This window comes from Galleria mellonella, unplaced genomic scaffold, assembly GCF_026898425.1.
Source record: "Galleria mellonella isolate WM207_F2 unplaced genomic scaffold, CSIRO_AGI_GalMel_v1 utg64, whole genome shotgun sequence".
Lineage (NCBI taxonomy): Eukaryota > Metazoa > Arthropoda > Insecta > Lepidoptera > Pyralidae > Galleria > Galleria mellonella.
The window spans coordinates 2,461,414-2,473,121 of NW_026442133.1; the positions used below are offsets into that span (position 1 = coordinate 2,461,414).

General features: G+C 31.8%; 1 protein-coding gene across 5 annotated transcripts in view; it reads right to left on the reverse strand.

The window, feature by feature from the left end:
* Nucleotides 1-709: 709 nt before the first annotated feature.
* Nucleotides 710-11,708, reverse strand: part of LOC113512452 (uncharacterized) — a 140,763-nt gene continuing 129,764 nt past the window's right edge. For 2 of the 5 annotated variants that reach the window (XM_026896342.3, XM_031907090.2), the window contains 6 exons: nt 8,756-8,898; nt 7,295-7,438; nt 6,360-6,608; nt 5,635-5,789; nt 4,044-4,199; nt 710-3,582 (listed from right to left, as the gene is read on the reverse strand). In XM_026896342.3, coding sequence (XP_026752143.3) covers nt 3,466-3,582; nt 4,044-4,199; nt 5,635-5,789; nt 6,360-6,608; nt 7,295-7,438; nt 8,756-8,898 — 964 coding nt within the window. In that variant the 3' untranslated portion in view covers nt 710-3,465. The remainder of the gene's footprint in view (nt 3,583-4,043; nt 4,200-5,634; nt 5,790-6,359; nt 6,609-7,294; nt 7,439-8,755; nt 8,899-11,708) is intronic. The other 3 variants (XM_031907092.2, XM_031907091.2, XM_031907093.2) reach the window with 3 other exon arrangements.

The window sequence follows — 11,708 nt, forward strand, 5'->3', positions numbered from 1 at the left end:
ACTGACAAAAAAATTATCTATCTTTCTTCAAGCCTATTTTACTTTTCTCCAAACATTACTCCAAAAATTTTATTTCTTTAAAATTTTGGGAATTGAATTATTGAATATTTCACTCAAAAATTGCGAAAAACAAATACCCAATCTGGCAACATTAGTTTATATCCTCTTATTGGAGACCTATGCTCAGCAGTAGGACATCAATGGGTTTTTTTAGATAATGATAAGTATAGACAGGTCATGAGAATAAACTGTAATTTTCTAGTATCAAGTTTGCTTTTAATTAATTTTTCACATGTCTGATTTTTTTGTAATGTGACTAATCTATAAATAAATGAGAATAACCGAGTTTTATTTTATGGTATATTAAGGAAAGTTAAAACATATTCTATTATTATAAGTTAATGAAAAGAAATCCTAAAATTACATGTATCTACAAACGCTGCTGTATTAAAACAACTTTCACGAAGTTAGATCACGTGCGTTAATTTTATGTGTCACACGTGAAACTAGTTTTATAATGTATCTAAATTAGGCTTAAGAGCGTTGATGCTTTACATTAACTAAATGTGGTAACATTTCATTTATAGGTCAATGTTCAAAAATAATTTAACAATTTTCAATATTACTAACTGATATTTAAAAAGCGCTCTGTTAGCGAATTAAAATGTTAGTCTTGAAATATTATTTTTAATAAGCTGTCACGAAAAAGTTTTTTGTGTTAGATTTATATGCTACGTATTCTGTGAAACGTTTTAGTTCGCTAGTACTATTTGAATAAACAACAAACATTAAAAAATATTTATTTATTTAATAATCAAAATTACGTAGTTACCACTACAAAAATCGCCAAACTGCTTAATATTTTATTGGCGAAACGTGAATTGTTTTTGAAAATTGACAGATAATTATGATGTTGCTTCACATCGGGAAGTTAAAGTATGAACGCTTTAAGAATGGTTGGCAATAACATGGTAGACAGCGCTTAAAAGAGTTTAAAAAAAAACTCTCTAGGCGCTGTGTACCGTGACATTAATTAACTAAAAGCTTGTGATTTTTACATTGCACAGTAATTATACAATTTTTAACGGAAATTAATACGGCAATGGGTTACGATAGCTATATTTTTTACTATTGTGTACAAAAAATATTTCCTTTTACTTCGTTGCTTATCTTGGTCGGGTCAAGTAGGGTTATGGATTGTGGATTATGTTATTCTATATTATTATTAATTTAATGTATTATTTGAGTTTATTACTAAATTTTGTTCACCTAATCCTCTACTGAGATTTCTACAGAGATCAATTCCGAGACAAATGTTTTAATTTTACAGGTAACTTATATTAACAATTATATACCTTATATTGTTAGCCCCTAACAAAATGAACACAAACAACTTCTATTAATAAAAATAAATATATAATTACAGTAATCTTTCATAGTACTACATAAAGACAAAATATGCAAATTGCTTATTTATGGTATAAATAAATCTTATATATTTTTTTTTATTTATCAAAGAAAAATAATCCAACTATATAATTTTACGATCATCTCATAACATTGAAAATAAAACTATTGATTGTGTATCTAAGATAAAAGGGTGGGTGCAAAGACAGTTACCAACTTCACAAAATGAAATCCTATGTCTTTACAATAAGGTTTAGTTAATTTTGTCTTTAAATAAATAGCAACCGCTAAAAGCATCGGAATTCGGACAACAAAAGGTTAAAATATCGAACACTATCATAGGGATATTTTCAATCGACAGTGGACACGATATGTTCAGAAAAAAAGTTACTTTCTTACTATGCAAATATAAGTAGGTCTTTGTGTTCAATTTGTAAGTGGCTGTAACTAATATTATATTAATTTTCATTGTGCTAGACACAAATTTATTAAATAAGAGCTACCCATTAGGAACTTTACCAAAATGATATTTCAGTGATAGTCAAATTGAGTGATTAAGATGGATTTTATAATAATTAAATCACTTGTGGTTTCATTATATATAAGTCCCTTAATTTCGAATAATGAATATAAGGATAGATGGACGATATTTTTTTTTTTTATACTATTAACAATTTTGACAAGTGGTTTTACAGGAAGTTATGAATAGAGTAACTTTTGTACAAAAGCTATTAGTAACTAGTTATTGCCTATTTCAGATTTGATATCGATGGACATTTATGATCAATTCCATTAAAAGGTATTTTCCATTTGTAATTTTGAGAATCATATTTCGGATTTGAATACACGAACTACGACTGAATCTGCAGATCAAGTTTGTTGGGTTGCTCATATATGTAGAGGGAAAAATTGATAAAATTAGCATCCTCTTAAAAGAAGTATTTTATCAGTGAAACTAAATATTTCTAAAGTAAATGAGACGATAAAAATAAAAGAAAAACATTGAGAGTTTAATATTATACTTTCATATTTATTGTTTGTTTTATAACAATATTTTTTATTAAATTTTTTTTTCCCTGATAGAACACATTTTCTTCCAATTTTCATTTCACTCTACATTTCCTTGTTATTATTATTGTAACATATAGTATTACTCTCATGATTTATTTCGTATGTGTTTCACATGATTTTAGTTCTATATAGATATTATCATAATTCGACAGAAACGATATGAACTTTAATGATGTCCTGTGAATATCAGTATTGGTTCTATCACTATGGAAATTCTCAATATTTCTAATGTAGAGTAATATTTTAACATGTTAGAAATTAGAAGTTATTATACAATTATCAACCTTAATACTGTGGCATTTAACACTTTTAACAAGTCCAACCAAAACATCACAAGCACGAATGATTCAGGCATATCACACACTCCATGACTTTTAATAAATCGGCAAGTAAATTCAACAATCACAAACTTATGATGGACACATATATTACAGTATACAGGAAGATTTATATCTGTACCAACTAGCTGCATCTTTTGCAACTTTTTTAACTTGAAATTTGCTTCACCAGTTTAACTCGAAAAATTTAATGCGCCAAGATATAAGGCGATAGACACCTATTCATGTCAACAAAGTCTTATGAACAAATATTGCTTCACCTTTACACGTAGTAAGTATAATCTGTTTTCTATACTTGTCACAATTATGTTTTCAAAATGTTTATTAGAATTAGAATTGAAAATTAAAACTTAATAAAAAGTAACAATATGTAATTACATATAATAAAACAAAAACCTTTATAATTTAGTACCTTTTTTATGCATTATTATTTCAAATATAAAGACAATTTTTTTTTATTCTGTCAAGTATAAAATACCAGATTATTGTAATCTCTGATGTTGATGCTTTAAGAAACATTGGATTCTTAGACGACTTTTGATTATGGCAACCCTAGCTTGATAAATAAATTTTAATTTTAAACCACGGAAGTATTTAACAAGACTTACATTTAAAAAAAAAATGTCCATTACTAGACAAAATGTTGCAATTATGTTGGTAGCGGGTTGGGCGGTCGTAGTACCGTGATGCAAATGGAACCGCGTAAAATTCTTAAGAGATCTATCACTTCTGGGGTCTTCATTGACGTAACGTTCTCGTCATTGACCTGAAATATTTTAAACGGGAATTATTCGGGTTCAATAATATATAATAATATACGTAACCACTGTAGGTATAGGTGTTATTATGTTATTTATAAAAGTAAGTAATAAATTGATACAAACTAAAAGTGTGTACTAGTAGGTAGATATAGGTGTACTAAAGAAGAAAATTAGTTTGGAGAAGACAAAGGTTTATTAGTCTATTTAAGATTTATCTTCAGTGAGGCCTGTTCTCTTAAAATAGTTCTATATGACTTCTCAGCCATGTCTTTTGCGTGTAACTGAAAGCTCGTGTTCGGCATATAAGAGTGGTGACATATTTTATTTTTACTCTGTCATTACATGTAGAAGAGTGAAGGAGAAGAGAGTGAGAGAGAGAGAGAGAGAGAGAGAGAGAGAGAGAGAGAGAGAGAGAGAGAGAGAGAGAAAGAGTGATTAAAGTTATTAATAGCTTTAAACTAATTACCTGTAATATAACATCGCCTCGCCGTAAACGCCCGTCGCGGGCTGCCACACTGTCGTTGTAGACGGCCGAGATGTAGCTTTGGCCCGACTCCGGATGACTTTGTACGCTGAATCCAAGCCGACTGTTCCATCCGCGGTTCAGTTCCACCGTCACTATCTAATTAATATAAATTCTTTTTAGTAATTATTATAATTACTTACTAAAAAGTAATTACTAGTTAAGATAATGATTAAATGAAATTTCGTCTCTGTCTTTTATATAATTAATTCTACCTTTATATCATTTTGTATCTCAATATTTATCTTGTAAATCAATTTTCAAAAATCTTTTTTTTTTTATGTGCACCTAAGTTATTATAAAGGTTTGTATTGTCAGTTATTTTATTTAGTTGAAAAATAAAATTATGACTGTGAACATATACGAGTATGTGATTGATGATAAGAAGATCCAAGCCGATTACAAATAACAGGAAAATGTAAAGGAAGAAAAAGAAGGCATAGTAAATATAAATTAGAAATATAATTAACACGATAAAACTTATTATAAATTGTTTAAGATTAAAAATTTATATTTTTGTCTGTGAATCTTTTCTAGAATTTTAGTAATTTTTACAAGCAATACATTTTGAGATCATGTAATATAATATTTATGAATAAGAACTAAAAAAATTAGACGGTTTTGTAATAGATAATATTCGCAAGTAACTGACCAAATATATGTTGTTGTTCTAAATAATATTTTTTTTGTAATCTCTTTAAAAGTAGTCAAATTGGTACAACAGTTCTTAAGTATTGCGTTTACCACCATTTACCAGAGGGAGACTTTGTACAAAAGTCGTTTGCTTTGGCACCTGTCCCATTCGTGTTTTAACCGTGAAGCAGTTGTGTTTGCATTGCTATGTTTCGGTTTGAATGATGGGATATAGCAGTGAATTTACAGGGTACAGAGGAATAACACCTGAGACCTCAGGAATGGCAATGCATGGGGGGGGGGGGGTATCTTTTACAGGATACTCTGTTATGTCCATGGTACTGCTCATGTTTATAGGCGACGGTTACCACTTTGCATTAGGTGGGTCGTCAACTTGTTAGACATTTTAAGTTGCATAAAAAAACAATGTATCCAATATTTTTTATGTATCTCAATATGTACAATCGTACAAAAAAATGCCACGTCGGTCCAGACATTCCCAAGCACGCTTACCAACAAAGAGCACTTTTTATTTTATTATTAGTACGTAGTATCAGTAGTAGTAGTAAGGATTTTCGTTCTCGCTTTTGAACATGGGTGATGGGATGCCAATTCTAGGAGTGTATAGTCCAATAGTGGATAGAACCTAATCGATAAATCGTACAGGAGATGAAGGTGAACGATCGGCGACTGCAATATATGCTGAGTACGTCAATGGTCGCCTCCTGAATAGGCGACCTTTGCCCTTTTCCGGTCGCCCATTCGATCGCCGGTCGTCAAGGAGAATGAAAATAAAATATGTGATATGAAATGAAACTTTGTAATTATATATCACATATTTTATTTTACCCTTGAGTAAAATAGTAAGTTTGATTATGTATATAGGTAACAATTAGCTTACCGTAGGTTCTGTACTGGCCTCACCGGTCGGATCTTCTGGCTTGATATTCTCTTTTTGGACGGCATCGATATCCTTGACCGCTGGCTGCGGCTCCATCGTCTTCCGCTCGTTATCTGGCGACAATGCGACTCCTTTCCATTTCTTTAAGCCATTATCTAAAATAAAAAGCGACGAAGCTCGATAATATTAATCTACTAATGAATGAAACTAGAACTAGCGCCTTTCTCCGTCGTGGAGGGAGTAGTGTGCGCTCTGATTGCAACTGGTGAATGTTTTGGCAAGAACATACATATGTTGCATACAACGCTTTAGGATTTGTTACCGTTACAGTGTCTACTTCGTTAGTAAATTTACGAAGTATGAAAATGTAAAAAGCAAGACATCTAATGTGATGATATAGATAAATAGATTAGTGAACAATTTTATTTGTACGAAGCTAGTACTTGATATATTACACTACACTTTTATATAGCATGACCCAAAGACGTATGAGATAGTAAAAATTGATTTTTTTTAAAATTCACTAAAATCAAGCAGTAGGTACCGTAACTGGTTAGATTTTCAAGATTTCACTTTTTATGAAATATTGGATTTTGCGTCATGTTTTTAGCAAGCAATAACATATAAATTAAAATGGCAGACTTTATGAATATGTATGAATGATTAGCATTTGCATTTATTAGCAAAAAGCTAACTGGCATACTTTTACTATATAGAAAACTTACCTTCATCTTTGTGCGTATCGTTTGTATCACTACTGGTGCTGTGCAGTACTGCACTCTGGTATGCAGGATTAGAGTGCTTGAATCTAGCTTCGTCATTCGACAGTTCCGCTGGCATCGATACGGGTTCATCAGAGTCCACGGGAAATACCGGTTCATTATAACGCTGTCGATTCATGTCTTCCTGGTACACGTTAGGCGCATCCAGGGTATCGTTGTCCAAATTGTTCAGTTCGTATCCATGAGGGGGCACTGGAAATTATTGGTAGATTATATTAGATTTTTAAGACGGAACTTGGTATGAAAATGTTTAAATGAAAAGGCTAGATTTGACCTGGATATATTGAATGAGCACTAATTTTCTTGTAATCAATCCACTCGGGGTTATATATATGACGATAGAGGTATAGAATGCTACCAGAAATTTATTGGGGTCGAATGTCAATATTAAAGTATATAAGGTATTTATTATGGCAGTAAAAACAAAAGGCAAATTTAATTATGTTGTTGAAAAATATAGTGTTTCAGAACAGTTGATACAAGGATATAAGTTTGAAAACGACTAACAGCGGGTGTGAAGTGATGATTGACTGGTGTTATGAAATGTGGTGCATAGGGCGCGGCCAGTGCATTATGCCGTATGCCAACACATCACATGCTAATGTACATTTGTAGTTTATCAAAAGTACCAACATTTATGGATGCAACGAAGGTGTAGAGATAGGAAAGTTTGTCGATAGCATATTCATTGAGGCGTATCAGAGGCATGATTGGAGAATATTATGAGGATGTAATAATACGGTGAACTCTGGCTACTGTGTGTGTTTTGTTTTTGCATGTCACGGAATCCGGCGGTCGTCTATCGCTGTTGCGGATTGAAGGCGTGAAGCAGATGGAAGTACGATGAGGTACCAGGAGTGCGGCCGACAGTGTCTCACCTGTCAGGCTTAGCTTTTGTTTTCTACAAGAAGGTGGAGCGGTCGGGCTGGCGAGTGTCACAGTATGCGCTCGCTGCGGCCGTCTCACCTCTTGTGCGACTTCGGAATTTTCCGACTGTGCTACCGTAATGGTACTTGGAACATCTGCGCCGAACATCTACCTTAGTGTACTGTGTCATTGTGGTTGTAAGCTTTGTTTGTGCTTTAGTGTTTATGATACACAAATAGATATGTATTTTACATTGTTGAAGTATTATATCGGAATCTTGTCTGTATACGAGTATTGAGATGTGGGAATACAATTAATTACTATGAAGCGAAGTAGCTGTTGTGTATAATACACTCCGTGTATGCAATATTAATACGGATCACCTAATGAACTCAGTCTACCACAGTTAATTACTTTGTTGTTTTGTTTGAAAATTCTGAACACGTTTACTCGGTATAATATGTTGCCGAACAATAATTGGTTGGGGTTACTTTGTGAAACTAAAACGGGTCATTATTAACAACTATCAATTATTCTATTATATAGAAATGCAATATTTATGAAGAAAAAATTGTGAACAAGTTTGTAGATCGACGTTAAAGTATAAAAGAATTTAATGATTCCAGTATACATTCAACAATTATTAAATTAATTATACCAATTATTGTATTCATTATTTTAGATATTTCTTAATTAAATTATTTGAACATTTTTAAGTTTCCGTTGACAAATGATGAAAACGGATCTTTTAGGAAAATCATTAGGTCTGGTCATCTATACGTCACAGAAATACGTATAACTTTTGTAGTTTAAGTTTTTCACAGAAAAAGATCGTAACCACATAACAGATATATAAGAAAAACTACATTTTTTTTAGTTTAATTGAACGATTCTCAACTTTTTAAACGATAGTATGAAAAATATTATTTATTGTAACACAATAAATCAAAAGAGATCATAATGAAGAATTTTGCAGGTATTTCTTTAAATATCTCTGGCGATATATACTTACTAATATTATAAATATGAAAATGAGTCTGTTTGTTACTTTGTAGTGTCTAGTAACAGTTTAACTAATCACTATCAAATTTGGTATTTACGTACTGTATGGAATAGAAAAGCATATAATAGGCTACTTTTTATCCCGGCCAGTAAACATATCCTGGTCACACGGACACGGACAAATCGCGGGTAAAAGCTAGTTAGTTATAAATTTAATGTTATTTTTATACTCTTATCAAATTTTGTAAATACCAACTCGTAGCAATTAGGGCTCTCTTCATCTTACTAATGTCACACATTTGAAGGTTTACTTTTTTTTAATTTTTAAGATGTTATTTAATGGCTCAATCAAATCGTCAGGATTTTTTGTCATCTTTGTACTATTTGGGACAGTGAATATAGATCAATCAAGATTCTACGAACATCCCGACAAAGTTGCAGGTTGAGACTTGTATGTATACGATACGTACCATTAGGTTGTTCATAGTGGTTGGTCTCTTTAGTGAGTTTGCGGAACTTGCGCGGGGAAAGGCAAGGAGATCTTGAGCCGTCGACCGCATCAGGAGTCAGCCTACGCGCCGCCAAGTCGCACAGCATTGATACTGCTTCGGGTCTGTGAAGGATTATTTCAATAATCTTGGCTTATATGGTCTGTTACATCAAGTCGGCTTAAATAATTACGAGATTAGCTCGGTGAATATAAGCCCCTAAACGAGTGATAAAAGAATATATAGATAGATACGTTTTCGATGTCGTATGAGATAGTATAGGACAATAACGTACAGTATCTTGTTCTACAATAAATGTAATCTAGTCGAAGCATCGAGATAACCTAAAATAAATTATTTTATTTTACTTAAATGCAATACGAAAGTCTAAAAGTTAATGTGCAGAACGAAAATGTATCTATCGATAAATTAAAAACTTAATTTGTTTTGGGCGGGGTTTTTTAATTGGAAAGTATATAAAATATATATATATATAACAAATATGATTTCTTATATAATACTTTTTAGTCATGCAGGTGAATTCGTGGAGTACAGCTACTATGGTATAAGAATATAGGTTTTTTATAGTGAATTCTATCTAGATATAATTTCAAGGACTTAGTAAAAAGACAGAATAAATTTAATAGTAGATAACATAGTTTAGTCATACAGATATTGGTAAACAAACACCTTTAAATATCACGTCATGTTGAGGTATGTAGTGCATTTTATATAACTATAATATATTGTTTGACGTACTATTTGTTCTAAAGCCTCATTTGCAATACGGCGGAATGTCACCAGCTGTTTAAATACATAAATAAGTATATAATATATTCATAACAGTTTTATCCTTATCTAGCTTTCGCCCGCAGATTCGTATGGGTGAATTTTGGAATTACAAAAACCTACGAAGTATGGCGTATCAAGAATTCCATCTAGATAGGTGACAGAACGACATCTAGAAAATTAACCAACAAAATAAATTATATATATTGTTTTAGGTTCTATTCCTATTACCAAGATCCCCCCATATTATTTATTTGTTAAATATCTCCAATGTATGGACACTGTTTAGTTACATTTTGGGGCTTGTACAGATGACAAACATTTTGATCATGTACAAAATATCTTATTATTTCTTTTTTATTTTTTTTATGTAATTAGTTTGCCTTGACTTCTTACGTTTTTAGCTCTGACAAAGGATTAAATCTGAGGTGCCATTTCTTTAAACTTATCTGTTAACCTTACATTTCAATTTCATAATATCGCGAATTTACTGCTTTATGGGTAACCATAAACTGAAACTACAATAATTTTGACTTAAATCTATTAGACGTTAGGGGGGAAAGGGATTGTTGTAATGGAGACTAAGAATCCCATTGCTAGCAATATACCCAACCAGATCGACCTCCTCGCGGTTCTCCCTGGAAACTGTCATGGTTAATTCCTGATGAATTCATTATGATGGGCTAACCTGTTTTCATTCTCATCTATCACCCTTCACTGGTGCTCCGCCAGCGTATCCCGTTAGCGCAGGCGGTTTTACCATACCATTTTCATCCATCAAAAAAAAAATCTATTAGACGTATAGTATACGATAAGTTTCGAGAAGTATCGCCTCAGAATCGATCCCATTGCTGACAAATTTTAATCCGGTCGTAACAAAATCCTATATATAATATTAGTTGCTACAACGCTCACGTATTATGCAAGTACTAGGTTTACATAAAGGGAAATATTGTCCGCGGACAAATGTTTGTGTAGGTTGTATAACGCAATTACAATGCTTTAATGTTATGGAATTTGAACACTACAATAAAACAAATGAGAAAAAACTCCATTGTTCTATTTTTTTATTTTTTATGACTATATTTGTTTTCATTAGACTAGTTAACATGTGTATTAAAGAAAGTTTATAAACAATAAAACAAATACTTAGGTATACATTTTATTGTTCTTTCATTTACTATCTAGAAGTTTCAGTGTCTATATAGTACTTGATTAAGCAAATTCAAAGATTTATTTTTCTAATACCTATCCGTAAAATTCCAGTAGCCGTAAAATTAATTATAAATTTTAAACCGGAAGGGCAGCGGTAACTTTTGAACGTCGGCAAGATAAATAAAAGTTTGCAAAATGGACGTCAGGGAAACCATCCTGTTTGTTCACATCGGATGGATAATTTTTCTACGTTTTCAACATGCAAATTTTATGCAAGGTAACGGTATTATGGCAACTTGGCGAAAACATTTCAGTTAAGAGTGTTTTTTTTTTTGTTGTTTAAAAGTGGATTTAGACAAAAACAACAAAGAATTCAGACGGCTCAAACTGATCAAGAGACAGGATCAGGTATGTTTAGATAAAAAAAAAAAAAAACAACTCCAGAACAAAGTGGACAATTTTTCGTGAATACAGTTGAGAAATAAAAAAATGCTATTAGCGATTTATCTTAGCATGTTCATTAATACCTAAAAGGGAGAAATAGGGTATGAACGAACGAATGAATTGAATGACGCTTGATTGGTCTCCATCAATCTATCTTAAAACAATTTTTGAACGTAGATCTGTGTTGGAATGTATATAAAATGCGTTACCATTCGCATAGATGATTGAAATAAAAACGAGTAAAAGACAAAAGACAAATCACAATTAAACTTTATAATAGCTGGCTGGCCCAGCTGTGGTGTGGTTTTAGCAGAAAGTTAATATTACTGAAGGTCATGTCATTATAATCGTTGTTAAAATTAATTTAAAGCAGTGAACGGTTCTAGGTGGAAGATTTTAAAGAGATATTTTGAAACACAAATGAAAAATCTGTGATCGTTATATCATAAATTAGGGAGATAAGAATACTGCTTCAAACGTAAACGGTTCCTTTACATTTTAACCTGAATTCCTTTGAGATTGATAACGTTTTAAACAACCTGTCATC